The 20,001-nt window shown below is 39.6% G+C and overlaps 1 protein-coding gene across 2 annotated transcripts; it reads right to left on the reverse strand.

Annotated features, from left to right (window-relative positions):
- Positions 1-2,377: 2,377 nt before the first annotated feature.
- Positions 2,378-8,245, reverse strand: LOC111834573 (uncharacterized). Of its 2 annotated transcripts, XM_023794031.2 has the most exons (6): positions 7,839-8,244; positions 6,787-7,131; positions 5,819-5,939; positions 3,107-3,164; positions 2,565-2,847; positions 2,378-2,472 (listed from the first exon to the last, which is right to left on the reverse strand). In XM_023794031.2, the coding sequence occupies exons 1-5, from the start codon at positions 7,888-7,890 to the stop codon at positions 2,605-2,607; spliced, it is 819 nt and encodes a 272-aa protein (XP_023649799.1). In that variant the 5' UTR covers positions 7,891-8,244; the 3' UTR covers positions 2,378-2,472; positions 2,565-2,604. The 2 variants fall into 2 exon arrangements, with proteins under 2 accessions (XP_023649799.1, XP_023649790.1); XM_023794022.2 differs by having other exon boundaries at positions 2,378-2,847; positions 7,839-8,245.
- Between the last annotated feature and the right edge of the window lie 11,756 nt (positions 8,246-20,001).

A 20,001-nucleotide genomic window follows, 5' to 3' on the forward strand; every position in this document is an offset into this window, starting at 1 on the left:
ATTTCATGAGTCAAAATGGAAAATCAAAGTGAAAAAAAGAGAGCGGCATACTTCACAGAGGCGGAGTTGGACGTTTTAATGCACGCATATGAGGAATTCAAGCCAATAATAATGAATAAAAGCAATACGGCTGCATCGGCTAAAGATAGAGAGTTGGCTTGGCAAAAAATAACAGACAGAGTAAATGCGTGTGTATTAAATTGCAAATTTGACATCGCCTCCCGTTTTATTATAATGCAAAATAATTAAACACGTACCCCTTCCGCATCCTTTTGACTGTTAAATCACTATGAAAGCATTTACTTTTCCTGCCATTCATTTCTTTAGGTTAAAATAACAATGTGTATCGACTAGGAATATATGGTTTCTTATTTAATAAGGTACGTGTAATCCTTCTGGAGCCAGAAGAACTTTGAGCCAAGTCAAAATGAAACACAAAAACATTCCGCAAAAAGGTAATATTTGATTACACGATCACTGAACTATTTATTAAACACGATTTAGTATATTCTTTCTGTCATGTAGCTAATAGAAAAAAGGCTGAAGCCCGTCTAACTGGCGGGGGCCCACCACCACCTCCCCTCGTTGAATTTGCGAACTGAATTTTTCGAGGTAGGATAAATGCTATTTCAAGTTACTGGAATTCAGATTCAAACTATTAAATTCAGAATCAGTTTTGTAATGCGGATAACTGCAGATTCAAATATATAAAATTCACAAATATCAGCCCATAGTTGTTACGTAGAGTTCACAGCGACACATTCTACCATTTGTAAACAGCGTTTCTTATATGCGTAATTCCTTTTATTTCAGCTCGCCATCTGGCGGTCAGAGGGTTACATTGCACTATTAAAATAATTAAAAATAATGTTTTTTCTCAGTCAACTAACCCAAAGTAAGCGATTCGGTTTAAATTAACTGTATAAACATATATATAAGGTCCATAGGAAATTTACATAATTTTAACTGCATGAGAGTGAGTAGAATGGGAGAATCACTCCATTATTTTCATAAATGGGACATATTTGGCCATACATTTCTGGGATTGATTTCTGAACCAAAATGTATCTAGTGCTCCTTGACATGCTATAATTCAAAGGCCAGGCCCTCGTAACATAGCTAGGCGACAGCTGTTCACACCAACAAAAGGCTAACGCCACTGAGTGAGCATACTGTATATAGAATAGTCATGTCACCCCCTGTGGGGAAAGAAAGGTTAGGCTGGGTAACTAAGGATGCAAGTTCTTATTTTCAGACTCACCCGGTAGGATGTTATATTTGAAAAGGTTTAAGGTACAGTTAATGATGCAACAACTTCACTGGTGCAGTGACTGAATCGTTACTGACTGATTCCTCTCCGGCAGCTGTGGTTATTTTCAGGAAGAGTCTGCTGCAGTGGTGACATCATCCATTGAAGTACACTGCTTACCTCACCAGGATCTTTAGCTCGGCAGTTTAATGCTTTAGAAGTGCATAGTGTGTTAATGTTGATTCAGCCCCTGTTTTTTGCTATAGCTATCATATTACCAAGTTGTCATGACCTTTGTGGCAAACCTGGCTACAAGAATGTTTGGGATAGACACGCTAGCGGGGGAAACTTCTGAACAGTACCAGGCCGGCTGAATAAATAATTAAATGAAGAGGATGGCTACATAACAACAGGGATGGCAACTGCTATAGATACTTAGTAATCATGAAAAAATACCAATATTTTGTGAAATGAATGAGGTTAGTATTGTATTTTCAGCTAAGGTTATGAACTTTTTTTCTTTTTATATTTGTTATGTTATACATTAGTTATGCTATATTTTTATATCAGTTAGGTTATGAACTTTGCTATGGGCTGATATTTGTGCCACTAGAAACTGAATCTGAATTTATTAGTTTTAATAGTTGAACTGGTGCTTAATATGGTGATCTGTATAAGCCGTGTTCGAAGTGGAGAAATAAAAGTGTCGCAACTCTATTGAACGTGAGAACTGCGGCGGGGGTACGGTGGGGTGTTGGGAACAACAGACGCGCCTCAAAGATTAAAATATAGCAGTGCCGGTACTGCTTCATTCTTATTGCGTATATGATGACTGTGTATATAACCCCGCATTTGCGCTTGCAACACCACAGCACACGCCTCCTCTTTACCCCGGCCTGCAGAAAAAAAAGGAATCAAAAAAAAGGAAGCCAAGGTGTAAATTTTGGCCTGTCATTAAAAAAAAACTTTCACTTCCTGAGTGACGGAAAACTGCTGCTCTTTGATGATCGCTAACGTTCAAGCGCACATTCTACATGTAAGCACATCTACGCATATCCGGTTGCAGTGCTGCATCTGGGTCCTTGCATTTTTGTCCGTGTTTTGTAATCTGTGATGCTTCAAACAATGTTGAGTAGATTTCTTTTATTGAACGCTGTTTATATACAAAAGTAACTTTCATTTCCATATGGTATTCTGTAGGATATGACCATAGACAATCCAGTCTGTAATGAAACAGGAACCACACTTAGATATTTCCAGTAAGAAGATAATTTGATTTAAATGATTTAAAATGACAAAATAGAAAAAATAATACCTGCCCAGAAAGCTTCATATCTGCTCATACATCCTATAGCTCATATCTGAAGGAACTCCTCCTCCTGATCGTTCTGTGGTGGCTTATGCTCACCAAGGAGATAGTAGATCTTGCGGGCACCTGATTCGGCCAATGGAGACAAGCCACACTTGGCAGCCTGGCATGCTTTCCATAGTCTCTCATAGTAGCGGTCAATTTTTATTCTTGCATAAAGTTTTGAAGGGTCAAAAGCCTCAGGCGATTCATTTTCAGCCAGCCGCTGTGGGGATGCTTCTGCAGATTCCTGAACACCAACAGAATGCAGATGTGGAGAGGGTTGGCTCTTCAAGGAGGAAATGAGGCATCTGACATTTTCTTGCACTCATGAAATGCTTCAGTCAAAGGAAATTATATACAGGAAATCATTTTTGCCATCTACTGAAACCACATTGTTATTGTTCTTGGTAATGGTGAAAAAAAATGTAATGTAGTCCACCTCCATAAGTAAGTGCTGGAACCCCATGTTAACTGAGGCGCTGCATAAGAAGAATCCTTATGCTTACCTGTAGATCCTCCTCTTCATTGGATAGGGTTGTCTGCTGCACCTGAAACACTCGTCTCCTAAAATTATGAACAATTGTTAATCAATATGTATTTTCTGTTCTATCATTTAGCTTGTATAGCTGGTTAATTGACAACTATTATTGTCACAAAATGCACAATTGATTTCTTTGCCTGCCATTTGACACTGTATATTGGTATACACTATACAGTCGAGCAGTCTGCATGGCAACTTTCCCCATCGTGGATTCGATATATCACAGTGTCGGCATGCGAAGGCCAGTAGACGACACGCAAAAAAATGCAACTCATAAATGCATTAGAAATATGTACAGTGCTGGTTTGGAGGACGCTGTGCCTTTTTACAGCTGCTCCTTATGTGGTATCTCGCAGTGATCTTCGTATCTCGCGTTTCTAGTATTTTTTTGCTTCACCTCGCTACACTCGCATGCTTGCTTTGTTTGCCAAGGGGACCAAAAAGTTTTATGTGCATGCATCGCACGGGGCCTGCGCCCCGAAGCCCCGGAATGTGGAAGGGTCGGCTGTTTATGCAAGATTGAAGGTAGATGGAACAACCGGTTAGCTTCAGAGAAGTCTGTGCATCGTTTTATATTTTAAAATATGTGAGAATTTGTCTGCATATCAGCCATATTTTAATGGAAGATATTTTGCAGTTATTAATCTGAAGTGGGACAGCCAATAATTCTGGGATTTTAAATCCCACTAAAATGACATTAATAAATAAAATTATTAGTTGGCGAATAATATTATCTTTACCACTAGTTATAGTTGGTTGTTTAAAAATATGTTCCTGTCCAAGTTTGAGTTCTGTAACCGCAGGACTCTGCCAATCACTCACATGTCCATTCTGCTGATCACCTCGTGATCCTCATTTGCTGTTAAACACACATTGCTTCTCCAGCTCTTAGCTGCCATTGGTTCCCAATTACAACCAAAGTTCAGCTCAAGATTCTTATTTTCCAGCTTTTAAACTCCAGCATTTATTGTCCTTGTGTGTTTCTCCCTCAGCTCCTCATTTCTCAACTGTTGGTACTTGTGCCCCTTGTGTTCTCATGCCGCCTACCTACACTGTGCACCTAGACTCCCCTTCACAATGACAATTAACGTTGCACAATAAGTTTCTAACAGACATCAATAGCGTATCACTGATGACCTTTAGCTACACAGTTCTTATGTCTTCAGAGGACACTAACATGACATCAGTTCAGCCCTCTCTTTCCATACCAAACACTGACTTGCATTGCTTGCATTTTAAAATGAATTTGTTTTATACTTTTGTGAAATGTTTATTATTCATATTAGAAACATGGGTAACACTTGATGGGACACAAATAATGTAGTATTATGCTATTACTTATGTATTAACCACAGACTATAAGTCTTGTTACATACTGATCACACATTTGTTCATCATTACTGAATTGTGATATCTTTTATTTCAAGCGGTTACTATATCTGTTAATTCTGTAAGCCTTTGTGAGCTACTGAAGAAACACAAGTGAATACTGATCTCATGTTTGTTCCTCAATGAATAATGATGCATCTTTTATCTCAAGTAGTTACTATATTTGTTCATGATTTGTACTTCAGTGGTAACTACTAAGTATCTGTGCCCCCTCAAGTAAAGAATTACCAAAACATATTTAATCCATCCATCTTCTGCAACCATTTAGCCTTTTCAGGGTCCAGAGCATAAGGGCACAAGGCAGGGAACAACCCAGAATGGGGGCACCAACTGACTACAGGGTGTACACACACACACACACACACACACACACACAGTCGCGTAGTCATATCTTGATGTGGACCGCTCATTCATTTCTATGGGAAAAATGCTAATGCTAACTATGACAACCTTAACCCCCACCCAGCCCTAACCATAACCATAAGTAACCAAGCAAAATAGTTTTTGCATTTTTAGTTTTTTCATTGCAGTTATGGATTTTTATAAAATTGGAAACTGGTCCCCATAAGGTAAAAAAAAGAAAAGAAACGGGTATTCATTAGGCTGTGGGGACATTTGGTCCCCAAAAGGTAAGGTATACCTGGACCACACACACACACACACACACACACAACTATGGGCAATTTGGCAACTCCAATTAACATCAGCATGTTTTTGGACTGTGTGTGGAGGAAACCCCACAACAACACATGGAGAAAATGCAATCTCCACACATGGAGCCATGGCAGAGACTCGAAACCTGATCTGGGATCAGTGTGAGGTAACAGTGCTAATCACTGCACCACCATACTGCCACGACATGTTTAATCTTTTTACTTAATCTTGTTTAATCATGTTTTATTTTTTACTTCAGAGGTTTTACCTTAGCTCATTTCATTTCCAGTTCAGATATTTTACTCTAGCATTTTACTATTTATTTCATCTATTTATTGTGTAGTAGCACGCTGCACGCACCGAGACCTGAGAATCTGTGTTTTGTTCTAATCATATCAAGTGGTTTGAATGACAGTAAAGCTGATTCTGATTCTGATCTTTCAGGATAAAGTAATGAAAGACTTTACAGTGAAGATTTCATTGCATTTTTGTGGTGATAGTTTGTGGTCCAGATGCAGTGATCACTTCCTGCAAGCCATTGACTCTTCCAAGCAAATGTATTGTTACTGCTCTCCTGAGACACGTCGGAGAGAGAGATCAGTACAGTAAACAGAAGACAGTGAGGGTCTCGTACCTGCTGCAGAAATGCTGCCAGCTGAGGTATACTGTGGCAGTGATGATGATGATGAGAATGACGGAGACTCCTAGCAGGAGCCGCTCTGGAGGAACCTGGAATCTTTGCTGAGGAGCTGGTGCTACAGTATACACATTTCACACATTTGCCACGTGTGATAATGCGTGCGTCAGATCCACATCACAGGCGAGCACGGAGTGAAACACACAAATGCACTTAGCTCAGCAGCTCAGCTTCTGGAGATCAATATCTCAGCATCACTGCTAGTGCCCTTGGTAAACCTAGGCCTTCTTACATTTAGCTGGAGATGCAGTGCTGATCCTATCTCTGCAACAGTAAAAGCCTGGTGCTATTTGTTTTTTCATTGCACATGTACCATCAGAATATTTATTATTATTCTTATTTTTAAATATTCATTTATTTCCTAAATATTCTACTTTTCTTTTCCAGAATATTTACAGAGTATGTGCGTGCTTTACAAATTGTTGGAAACGTGTTACTTAAGGCCATGTTTCTGGCAATTTATAAACACATTCATAAGAAATAATGCATTCATAAAGCATTATTAACATGGCTATAAATATTTATCAAAAGGCATAACACATAGCCATGTTTATTATGCATTATAAATGCGCTATGAAGCTCTCATCTATAATGCACTATTTACCTTTACAGTATAATGCATTACAATGGTAGTGTACTGTAAACATGGCCATGATGCCTTTATAATGCTTTATGAATGCATTATAATGCATTATGAACATGTTTATAAATTACTAAAAACATGGCCTAAGTAAAGTGTCACCAGACTGTTTTGCACCACATTTACTTGTTTGCACTTTGCCTACTGTCTTTTCATTATATGCATGTTCATCTGTGCTCCACGTAGTTGCTGCTGTATGCACAAGAATTTCCCCCTACCCCTCTTTATCGTAATGTCATCGTAATTTTACTTGACAGATTTTTACCTGCAGTTTTCATGCTGGTCACCTCTATGCAGTCCGGCAGATTCCCAGAGGGAAAGGTGATGAATATGCAGCAATACCAGGTGCCATTATTTTCATCCACTTGGTGCAGAATGAGTGAGGAAGTGTGGAAATGGGAACTTTCTAGGATCTCAATGCTGTCCATGTACTCCTTGGGAATGTGAATGCCGTACTTCGGGTGTATGATGCCCACTATTGCACGGCTGGAACCATTCATCTTTTCCCAGTTTATCTGGGCAATATTGTCTTCACCCCTGAGGTCACAGGTCACAACCAGGGACGTGCGCTCTTGCCTTTGCTTGATGGAAATCCTGTTGTTGGTTCTGCCTGTGTGAAGAAGATGTGGAGGATGATGTCAGTGAGGCTGGCCAGATAGGTTAGGAACAGGCATGAAGGTCCAGTTCACCAGGTAAAGGCTCTTGCCAAGCTGCTGTTCTTGTTGGTTTCATCATGCACCATGGACCGCAATTGCGCACGGAGGGGGTTGTATCTGACTCTGTTTGCAACCCCCCCCCCCAACCCCAACCCTGCTCCCCCACCCCCACTTCAGATGTGTCCTGCGGTCCACGTTATTGACAATAACATTTAACCACACCTGGTGAAACATTACATTTCTCACAGACACACATTTTTTTGAGAAATGTCTGTAATTGTGAAGATCTGTTTATGTTCATTATAGTTACTGATCAGCGACTAAAATCTAGAAAACTGAAGCAAGATCTTTTGTGCTAATAAAAATATATCCATGTTTCCTACTTTGCAGGCATTTTGGACTGTTCTGAGCAGTTGTACACTGTATTTCACATGAACTAATCTTTACCCCAACCACGCAAGTTTAATTAATGGTGTTATGTAGGTGAACTGATGTCAAAGCTCGTTTTAACCAAAGGCACAGAATAAATGGTTGTCTTTTTCAGGCTTAGCTACATTAAATCGTGGTAAAAGTTCACATCATGCTATGCGCGTACTTCTAACCTGTCGCTCAGTAGCCCAAAGACAAGAAGGAGGATATTTCGAAGAGGACGCAGGATTACCTGTTTGCAGGAATGCCAGAATGAGCACCACAAAGGTGGAATGTTTCTCCATTGGTGCTGAGAGGCCCTCAGGCTCCTTTCGGTACCCACAATTATTTATTCTCAAGGCCTGTTTTTACACCCAGAGCTACGATGCTAATGAGTGAACCCCGTTCTCTCCAGACCCCTACGCAAATGTCATCACCACGTCTTTCATTTGCGCTCCAGTCTTCCGAGAGGCTCTTTACATACCGTCGCTCTCTCTCTCTCTCTTTCTCACGTTCTAATTTTGTTTTCAAAGAGGAAGTCAAGCACATTCTTTTTTTTCTGACAGATTTTTTCCGCTGTGAGTTTATGCATCCTTACGCACCCACAGCTCGTCTCAGTCACAGACACTGGGGCTGTGTCTCTCTCATAAGGAGGCAAATGAGTCTTATACACAAACTGGGCTTCGTGACAAGAGCCACCAACCAAGAACTGCAAGAAAGTAAGAAAATGACCCCAAAACGTCACATATCGCTACAGAGACTTTGTCTAATTATAACACAAAAGACTTGGGCACCAGTGGAAATGCTATCACATTATTTTTAGCATCCTGATCAGATGTGGACCCATGCCATGCTGCCCTGCCCTACATTTTCTCTCAGCCCATTTTAATTTTAATGGTTTTGCAGTACACTCAGATTTCACTGTGTGTACATTTAACGTAACTGTCATTATATCTGTTGAGATTATTGAACGTAGGGTTTTCTGTAATGAGAAAGTGTAATGTACTGTAAATGTCTGAGACATAGTGTGAGCTAATTTCTCTATGCAAGTATGACAAATCATGCTCTGCATACACATCAGTACCCTCTAAATGTGACCAGGGCTGGGTGGTTGTGGGTCTGGTGATACAGAAGAACTAAAGCTCAGCTACCCGTGTTTGGATTTTCCCTGTCACCAGAGTCCTTTCTGCTGAGGGTGAAAGCTCATGCTGAGCCGGAGGTTGAAGGCACACATGTGACTCAGAAATTTTGAGATTTCTTAAACACTCTTCACTGTGACATCAGCTGGAACAGCTAATAGGAGACCATCCGACATGAACAGCGAACATAAGCGTGAAAGAATCAGCAAAGGCAGTCTATTCTCTGCCCATAGTTCTCACCCAAAATTCTCCTGTTCCCATCTCCCTTCCCGCCCCTCCCCCAGTCTCCAGCCTTTTTGCTTTTCATCCTCCCAATCCCTTCTCACTGCCCCCCTCCTCCTCACGTATAAATCTGCCTTTCAGGGTGGTGACCTCCAGCTTCCACAATGGCCCTTAGATAGAATCCAGCGCCTGTTTTTGCACTGAATACTCTTCTGACGTCAGATATGTGCATGTGTGTCACTGGGGCTCTAATACCTGTTTATATTCAGTACTGCGCTAAAGTCTTAGGCAGCCAAAAGAAATGTTTAAAGCTATTTATCTAGGTAGAAAATGCACTCCTGCTGAGAACGAAAAACACAGTTTAGCCTTACAATATATAAAAATTAAAAATCACAGAAGAAAAACTAGTAAGAATTTCTTCTGTTCTCCTAAAAGTTCCTGACAGGTCCTGTTGGACGGCTAGATGCATCGCTTCAGTTCCCTAACCTCTCCTCCAGGGGCACCTCAGCCCTTCCATATAGTTATTAAAATTCACCGCCAGTTCACTTAACCAATTAACTTAATTATATTTTTAAAAAATAGTCAATGAGCTATCGACTAGCTATATGAGATGTGCTAGTGGCCAAGCTAAAAAATAATACATGGGTGTATTGGATGGTTGCTGCAAATACTGAGATGGTTTTGAAAGGGCTACGATGGCACACTTTGACAGTCATAATAGCATAGTTTTACACTAACAAATATATCATTTAAACATCATTTTCTCTGGCTACCTAAGACTTATGCACAGTAGTGAGTGACCTGTGAATTGTGTGACTCATTAACTGGGGCAGAGGGTGGTTCTGTATCTGCCGGTCTCTGGGGTTATTCTGTGGTCTTTTTTTTCTACCCGATTGCAAAATTTCCATGCTGACGTTTCTTACAGGCCCTGCATTAGACAGTCTTTGCCCTTGTTTGATATGCTGTCTGTGCTGCCATCTGCTCAACTGGCCCTCCTGGTATCTGCACTCATGTCCATTCTGCTGTCTGTCTTCTGGTCTGCACAGTGCTGGGGGGAGGGGGAGGGGAGGGGGAGGGGGGTGGTTATGTAACGTGGCACCCGATGGCATCTCCTACCCTGCTCTCTGATGTGTTGGCATGGCCTCCTGGGGCAGAGAGGAGGCTGCCAGCTGGCTTTGCTGTGTCAAGCTTGCTTGGTGCTGCTATCCTCCCCCCCCCCAAGCACTCATTGAAGCATGGATCTAGGGAGTGGAAATTTCCACTTGGATCTTAGCTGCTCCGTTGTCATTACCAGGCCACAGAATGAGCAATGTGGGAGCAGAAGGCAAATGAATACCAATTAAGTCAACCGGATTTCTTGCAAAATGTTTGTTTGATTTATATGTGAAAAATAAACAAGTCTTCCAGGTTGCCAATTTTAATATAATCGCTGGAATATTATTGAAATTAGATATGTGAAAACCACTTTAAATTAACAGTGCGTTTTTAATTAAATAACAAATTTGTGAACCAGCTGTCAGCTTTAGGGTTACTGAAGATGGTGGTCGAGCAGGTTAGCAGTTAGCAGGTTAGCCTCGTACGTGCAGGGCTGTGGGTTTGTTTCCTGGCTGTGTGTGGTGGGCATGTATCTATTACATTACCACAATGTGATAAAACCTGTTATTTTGACCTTGTGGGGACATTTTTCCGGTCCCTATAAGGGGAAATTCAAATTTACAAAAAATCTGTGAGTGTAATCAAAACACTAAAAATGCCAAAAGTCTTGTATTTTGTTTGGTTACTTATGGTTAAGGTTACAGCTGGGTAGGGGTTTTTAGGGTTTTTATTTTTTAATGAAATTTTGTTGTTATTTTAAATTTTATTTATTTATTTTGTCTTTTAAATACGATTTTAATGTCTTTTATTTACAGGAAGATGTGAAACATCTTGAATTGACTTGTGTCTGTATAAGTAAAACTGCCTTGCCTTGCTTAAGGTTGTCGTTATTGGGATTAGAATTTTTGACATAGGGATGAATTGATGGTCCCCCCAAAGATTCAGAAACTAAATCTGTGTGCGCATGTGTGTGTACGTATACATGGGGGTATTTTCCAGCAGTCAATAAATGCATGAGCGTATTCTCTGTGATGGCCTGGCTCGTTCGCTGTGGCCCCTGCTTTGTGCTGTTTGGTTCCAGGGACAGGCTCCATGACCATGGTGACCTTACACTGGATAAGCCATCATAGAAAATGGATGGATTGCTGAGGTTTGAGCAGTACTGTGTGTGTATTTTCATGGGAATAATTTAACCTCCATCTACTCACAAATGGACCAAACCCGGACAGATGGACCATAAGCCAAACACAAACATTAAAAAAGAAAGATTATCAGAATTATTACCTTTTGAAAAATGTGTTTGGTTACGCTGTTCTTGTTGATGTGAGAATATGGAATGGATGCTAATATCATGAAAACAAAACTAAAAAAAAATCCTAATTTGCTGTTTGCAGCTACTACGAAGGTACTGTGAAAACATCAGGTAGCAGATATGGCTCTTGGAGGAGTCATTTGCATTGCATGCATTCCACTTAGAATACGAGAAACCACACACACATCCTTTTGGTCAGTAGAATGACACATTTAACTGGAGTCGTATTGAAGGCCACAGTGAATAAATCTATGCAGGACACATCTGGAATTTTTAGTAAGTGTTGGAATAGTAATGCAGGTATGGAGGCAGCAGTGCAGAAGGAGAAGAGGTGAAAACGCCGACAGGATTCACCGATATGGATTCTGCAAGCTGATCCTGATTGCCAATTATCTGTTGCTAATTCTGAAATTGACAGGACTTGGAAAATTAAGGTTTGGTACTATTTTGTTCGATTTGACGTTTTACATTCTCTGGATACCAGATGAATTACATGCTGGACATTCCCCCAGAGCAAAAACATTGAAATTTTGAATAAATTGTATTCCCTATATGTTCAGCTAACATACACAAATATTGTACCTACCAGACATTGCTTTGGGTTAAATTAATTTTAATTTAATTTCTGACTAAAGTGGCAAATGTGTTAAACACACAGCATGACCTCATTCTCATATTGATCATTTGGATTGGGGGCGGGGTTTGGGTGGAGCACGATTGATGGACCCTTGTACGGATTCGGTCTCTTGGCTGATGTCTTAAGATCCCAGCACGTAGTACCAATGTGGACAAACCAGGAGATCTACATTATTCATGGTGGGGAGGAGTCACAGGTACAGCGGTACTCTGTATAGGAAGGAATTCATCATGCTAAAACTGGCCCTACTACTGAAGCTTAAAGGTATATACTTCAGTGAGCGATTCATGGAAAATTACAGCCATTTATAGGTACTGAGACTGAAGGTGATTAGTCAATGCTGAATTAAACATGGCAAAGACAGTGGCAGCGACCTGCCAATGACATTTGGTCAGTTGCTCTGCCCCTCCCTTTGTCTATATTTTGGTGTAATACTAACAGTGACATTTTGGCCAAATTACATTCCACATTGTCTAGACTCCTCTTTAGCTTTGTATAGAAACATTGTCGTCAATTGATCATTTATTTATTTAGTATAATTATATACTGAAAAGGCTGAAAGGTTAAAAGATTAGCTTTCATAAAAATTTCATTTCCAGTGGCATCCAGTTATATATTTCTGCTTTTATGCTCATAGTAAACATATATTGCTTATTGTTCCAGTAAATACTGATTAAATATAATACATCTTTTACATGTTTTGGTTTTGTGAGGACTTAACAGGACACATAAGAACAATGTTTCTTTCCACATTTAGAGGTCAAAGTCCAAATACTTGCCATGTATATATACACCATCGCTCGATCCAGACTCATATTTGAATAGTTCTACTTGTTACCAAGTGTTCAACGTCATACAGTTAGAACTGAAGAATAAACTTAGACAAATGCGTTTGCCTGGGTGTTTTCTATGGGGGCCCGAGGAAAACACACGCTGGCACTTCACTACTTTAGGCCTCAACACCTGCCTCCATTTCCTGCCCCCTCCCCCCTTTAGCGGAGGGTCACATGACCTTACGATCACCGTCTGTGCCTTGCTTCCCTCCCCCCATGCTGAACACTGAGGTTATTATGAGAGTAGCTATGCTCCCCAGCACCTGTCAAAGTTAATCAGCTGTTCCGCCCTCAGATGGCTCACCTGTCCCAGTTAATCCAACCGGTATGTTTGTTCTCTAAAGCACTGAAGTCCCACACTGATGTGAGAGAAACCCAGATGGCTGGTGAAAAAAATGACCAGACAAATGGATATAGAAACCATAAGAAACACAACCAGCTTCCATTAGTAAACCTTCTCATATTATAAGGAACCACTAAGTTCTCGTTCATAAACCATTACTGCTATATAACTAAAAAGGCAGGCTTTGATATGGATACATGGTCATGGAAGAAAAATTGTCTGAAAGCCAATATCTTTAAGGAAATCCAAGCCACCATGCCACACATAAATTACACCAATGAAATATAACTCAAATCTGTAAGCCAAACTGATGCTCCATTTGTTGAAGGACCTTCAAGATAGCTGTAACCTCTTAAAGTGTAGCTCACTACTGGATCTGAATTAAGCAAATATATAGAAAGCGAAAAATGAGGAGGTAGCTGGAAAAACAGGACAATGGAATTCCTAAGTTAGACCGTTAGACCCAGGAGCAGAGAGCATATATTCAATGACACAGTCTCAGCACTACACACACTTATCCACAGTACTGGATGAGCCTTCATCCAAATCAAGATAATCACGGTTTGCGGTTCAGCTTTTTTTTTTTTTTTTTTTTTTTTTTGGTATAGCTTTTTCTTTTTTGCTGTTTTTTCCTCAGTTTATTACACGGTGCAGTACAAGACAAATTGTTACACACATAAAAACTATTTTGTCTCTAAAGGATTCATTCTCTGAATGAGAAAAGAAACGCCGTACGCATACTAATCTTGATAATTTTGACAGATTTCAGAGAGCACACCACAATCCAGTTCTTACAAGCACACAGAGCTAAACTCTACCTTATAAATACCATGCCACAGCACAATGAGAGAGAGAGCTGAGGAGAGACAATAGTGCAAGTCTCCCTTATGTCAAACTGTTCCAAAGCAAACTATAAACACATTCTGTGGCAAAAGACCTGCACTAATGAGTATACAAATGTCTGCTAATTAAACTGGTGAGCATGCTGTCAAAGATGTTGCAGCAGCTTGAGTGTTGCATTTATAAGATTTCAAGCTACTTTCCTTTTAAAAACTATGCAGAAAACACAAGACATTCTCATAATCTGTAATGTTATTATTGCAATGTTACATTAGCACAGCTAGAATATTAAGCAGCTCTGCGAGAGCATTTTGCCTGTGGAATACGTCCTTGGTTTTTTCCAGCACAATTTTCTAATTACGACCCGAGGGGATCAAAAGGTTTTAGCTGTAATTTGCTAATCAACATCAAACGTAATTACGCATCAGTTTCTATGCATAGTTTTATGTTTCTGTGTGCAACCGTGTGTGTACCAGACTTAAAGCACTGCTAACACGCTCTCATGTTGATGTGGCATTTCTTATCCTGCAAAACACACCAGTTTGGCCACCGCACCTTTTCCATTTTCACCAGTTTCTTTATACCTAAATATTAATCTGTCTGAGTTATAGAACAGCTAGACATTTTGCATGCACATTTCTTTTTTGACTGCCATTTACGGCTCCTGACAAAAGAAAAATCCAGATACTAAAAAAAAACACCAACAAAGGGCTTCTTAAAAGGTTTGTCTGAGCCCATACTGCATACTGAGTTTCTGATTCTAACATTTTCGTATCTGCTTTTTTAGTTACCTGTTTGTTAACCCTATGAAAATACTGCTACAGAACACACATTATGATGCTAATAACTGTTTGTGACTAAAAACTACCAACAATATTCACTTCACCATTGCACTAGATACACACATTTTATGTTGTTAGTTTCTGAGGATCTGCCTTAATTCTTAAACAACTTTCACTTCCCCATACATATTTAAATATTAGTATACGTGAAAAGATTATTTCTAAGTTAATAATTCAGTCCTTACTGAAAGAGAGGTATGTTAAAAAGCACACATACACAGCACTATCACAATAACTAATAAAGCAAAAAACAAAATAATAATAATAATAATAATAATAGTAATAATAATAAACCAAACAATAAATGGAATAGATATCAGTCTTTCAATCCCGGTAAAACAGCCATCAGTGTTATATTATACAGCCCGTATTTCTTGTACATGGCCAGGTTTACAATCACTCCCAGTGCCCTTAGCTGTGAGCCCAAATGTCCCAGCAGAATTCCCTGCCTATAGCAGACTGTCAGACACAGCTTGTTAACCAAAATAAACCCCACAGGAAAAGGATGACATGACCAGTAAAATTTCACACAAACTGCGATGGATATTTACACGTTTCTTATGGTCCTTCTGCTCATCGTAAACCTAGCCATGTGATCCCTTCCAGACCATTCCCCTCCACAAAAAGAATCCGGAGCAGTAGAAAGGAACACATCCCATAGACCTCTCAAGCATCGCAAGGTTTAAAAAAGTTGTATTTAAAATAGTTATGCATCTTTTACATTTTTCCAAAATGACGGAGAATAACAAAAATTCTATTTCATTTTCATCTCATCACTTCAGAATAAGCAATGAGCTTGGGTATACCAGCCTTGTGCCCTGACTGGGACAGGCTCCAGGCCGCCCAGTGACCCTGACCAGGGTAAGAGGTTGGAAGATGAATGAATGGATAGATGGTTGGGTATATAAAATATATATATATATATAAAAATTTTAGACAACCAATAATCATCACAACATACAGTCAACTCTTTAAATAAGTCTCATCTTTGACTCCCACAGCATTTGTCCCATCAGTTCTTTCCAGAACTTAGTACTGCGTATTATTTCCTGATGTATTATTCATTTTACATAAATTAGATCAAGAAGTTTAAAAATGGCTTCAGTGTATATTTGACATTTGAGCATATTTAGGCTGCCGTCAAGGCAGCCAGTGCTCGGTGCTAATCTGGATGGACTGCCCATATCTGGAACAGGCATGTGCACTCAGAACTAACAAGTGCATGGTATCTGACTGTGATGTTTTTGGAGAGACTGCACCGGGGGAGTCAACATCACCTCAACACCCAGGAGAACTTTGCATATACCAGATCTGTCTTAGGTGTCCCTCAGGGCCTCCTTACGGGTTCAGTTACAATCTGGGCCATTTGTTTGGGAAACATTTAAACGGCCATGTGTGGGATGGCAAAAAAGAAGCAAATACATGTCGCTACATTCCCATAAAGAATGTCTGCACCCTGGCCATTGGACACCACTGGAGATACCTCATCAAAAGTGCATATAGCGTTCAGGAGTTCTAACACTATGAGGAATGTACATTTTGCTATATACTGTGTACAGGTCAGCCACTGAGAAGCTTGAGTTCTCAGCTGAAAGCTCTAATCTCTGAGAAAAATACACAGCATGTACAATACACACTGTCTATAGTTATACTGAGAGCTGAGGTGGTTTGAAAAGTACATCATGACATCATAAGGCAAAATATACACGACGGCTATATATGGATATAAGAACACATGAAACTATGCATTGACAAAAGCAGAATAAACAGTTATGTTTCATTCCAATTAAATAAAAAAGAATAGCTACAGTGACTTAACTTTTAAATACAGTACAATGAGGCAGAAAGTGGTTCACAGTTCATACAAACATAAAATGTTATCAGTGTGAGTGCTAGTTACAGAAAAACATCATAAGGAAAGGAGAAGGACTTGCTCAGATGGGTGTATTTCACTTGTAAATTGAGACTTTAAAAGCTCACTTCTATGTCAGCAAAGAGCTCAGGTAAACAATTTCTTCATGTAACATTTTAGCATCACAATAATATATCCAATATTGAACATGATGAAATATTGCACATTACACAATCTAACTAATTTCAGGTCCAGAAAGTAAAAATCCAGACACTTTATACTCAACTGGTTGATTGAAACAAAATATTGGTCTAGATTTTCACTTTTTGAACCTGAAATTTCCACCTCTGCTCTGAACTAATTTTTTTAATTATTAATGAAAATGTAATAAAAAAGTTTTTAAAGTATATTGTCATTTACTATGCCAATCACATAATATATGTGCAAAAATCAGGCATATTTCACCTATAAAAGTCTATAAACTTACAATCGCTCCGCCTGAAAGATTTTAGCCTTTCTTCTTTCCTTTAATACAGTATATTAATATACACAGACCTTCAGACAATAGTCTGTGCTTATGTATATATATAAAAACCAGAAACAGAGGGAGAACATAAAAAACAGGATATGAACAAAGGAATGCAAATGAAGGAAGGATGGGTGTTTGAAAGATGAAGAAAAGTTTGGTAAGACACCCACAGTCTCATCTTATGGGGGTTCACATTAAAGTGCCCATTTGTTTTAGGGCCCTTTAATGAAAACAATGTCCCTACACACAGAAGAACAAGTACACAGGTACAAGCTTTAAACAAACGGCAGTTGAATACTTTGTCCCAATTCGTAATGAAGCAGAAATCAATTTTTACCCAAAACTGGGAAAATTCCCAGTAACAGTCGCAGGATTAGTACAAATCTATGGTTGTTTATAGTCAACGAGGCTATACTGACCTGCAGCACGATATCATCCACAAATTAATAACAAATACGCTTTGCCAAAGAATTAATTTTCTACAGTCTGTGGTCCAGTTGGGTACAAGAATCTACAAAGCGGTAAGACGGCTGGTCCTAAAACTTTGCGCATGTTATTTTAAAATGCGATAGCAAAATAGGTTGAATTCATATGAGTTCCATCATGTTCCTGCTTTACACTAGCATCCCAGTTTGGCCTCTGATTAAGCTGGAAAAGTAGGACTTTTAAAGGCCGCAGTGAATGACCTTCCCTGAGAACTTTTCTAGGTGAAGTTTTCAGAGAATCCTGCTAGTCATACTAGAATAATCAGGCACTGTACCAGCACTCCCTCTGCTCTGTGCCACCAGACACCAAGGGCTGCTGCTGGTGTAGATTCCACTCAGAGGTAAAGGCCTAAAACTCAAAACTGCATCCTAGTGTTGCAGGGTCACCAGGTGGAACGATACAGCTCATGTGGTGGCTCTGTGTCTGTAAGCCAAGGCTCCCCAATTCCAGTGCCGGAGGTTCAAACTGCAACACAGTTTGCAGGTTTCCCTGCCCAGACACAGCGACTTCAGCTCACCAGCGAATCGCCAGGATTATTAGGTATGTCTGAGCTGGGGAATCTGCAACCTGCGTTGCAGACTGACCCTTCAGGACCAGAACTGGGGATCCCTGCTGTAAGCGTTCCGGCCCATGTGTGTCAGTTACATGCTTAATACTTAAGCACAAATGAATCTTGAGACCATCAAGTGCGTTGTGCATGTAAACTAGCTGGTTCTCAGTTCCCCATGGGGGATCAAGTGCAATGTAATTTAGATTAAAGGACACATTAAAGACTGAACAACCCCAGCTAGCAGCTGTCTTCTTTGTGACATAATGTATTTATCAACATAACCATGTCAACCACACACATGTCCGCATGCACGTGCACTTCGGAATTTCACAAGGGTATCAAGAGCACAAACATACTTGAGGCTCACATGCAAACACACACATGCCTGTGGATTGATATGGAACGATTCCCTATTTCCTATCTGCTAATATTGCAATCAGTTTTTTTATTTTTTACCTTTTTTGGTCCAAAATGCTACCAGTTATAATTAAACAACCAAAACTTTTAACACATTTATGTAATTTGGTTATTTATCTGCCGAATAAGGGATGGAATACAGAAAATTTGTTCAAATGTTCAGTAGAGTGGTACTATAAAACAGTATCAGAAGACAGCTTCTGATACTAAGACCAACAGAATTATTCTTACTAAAAGTAGCCAGTATGAACTGCTTTAACCCAAGCACCATTTCTGTGGCTTGTTTAAAATATCCTTAAAAAGTGCATTTAAAACAGCAAAACTAATTAAGCAGACTGTTAAGAACCTTTTTTTTCTTCTGCACTAGTCAAATCTGAAATTACAATATTTAGCCTGTTTGTCATTTATGTGTTATCATCATTCACCTAAAACCCTAAATATATTTGACAGATATTATATATACAAATACAGTGGCACTATATCTGTTCATTCAAATATTCTGCTTTTATTCATTCAATTTTTAAATTTCTGATAAGGGATTGAGTTATTTTTTGGTTGTTTATATTTAAAAAATTGCTAGTAAGTGATTTTTATTAGTTTGTTTTAAGCGTATACATATATATGTGAGTGTGTGTGTGTGTGTACTGGAGAATAGGTCAATCCATCGCATGGCACATAAACACATAAGCTTACACACTAGGGACAATTTAGAGACACTATGTCACTATTTCGTCTGACTGCATGCCTTTGTACTGAAAAGGGATCTCACACGGCATTGGAGGAGCATGCAAACTCCACACACACACAGCACAGGTGGGACTGAGACCTCAGACCTGGCAGTATGAGGAAAGACGACCCCCCCACATTACCCAGCATGCTGCCCCACTACACATATATAATGAGCTGGCTTATGTAGCAAGCAGGGATTGTTCGTCTGTAGTGTCTTTAAGTATTTCAAAAATTACCAGTCCTAACCCTCCCCCAACCCTACATCCTCACCATAATCTACTCCCTATACTCAGGGAGACAGGGTACATGGTTTAAAAAAATGGACATTTTTGTTTTTTTAACAAAACAGTACTTTCTACTGTACATAACATTCCCCTGTTGAGGAATGTCTCTACAGGTGCTACTGGCGTAAGCTTAAGGGTAGCAGTCTGCACAGATTCTACGTGGGACTGTTTGTGTTTGCTCTGTATGGCTGAATGAGGGCTGCTCTGACCCTCATCCACTGTTAGCTACGGTCCAACATTAACATGGGAGAGCCTCTTTCTGTAGGCCATGGGTTGACGGAATCCTGCTACAAAACGGCATATTCT

This window comes from Paramormyrops kingsleyae, chromosome 10 (genome assembly GCF_048594095.1).
Source record: "Paramormyrops kingsleyae isolate MSU_618 chromosome 10, PKINGS_0.4, whole genome shotgun sequence".
Taxonomy (NCBI): Eukaryota; Metazoa; Chordata; class Actinopteri; order Osteoglossiformes; family Mormyridae; genus Paramormyrops; species Paramormyrops kingsleyae.

Coding starts and splice junctions, on each gene's coding strand:
- LOC111834573 (XM_023794022.2), bottom strand. CDS start 7,890: ATGGAGAAACATTCCACCTTTGTGGTGCTCATTCTGGCATTCCTGCAA. Junction 7,132..7,838: donor TCTGGCATTCCTGCAAACAG/GTAATCCTGCGT, acceptor TTCTTCACACAG/GCAGAACCAACAACAGGATT. Junction 5,940..6,786: donor GACCAGCATGAAAACTGCAG/GTAAAAATCTGT, acceptor TGTATACTGTAG/CACCAGCTCCTCAGCAAAGA.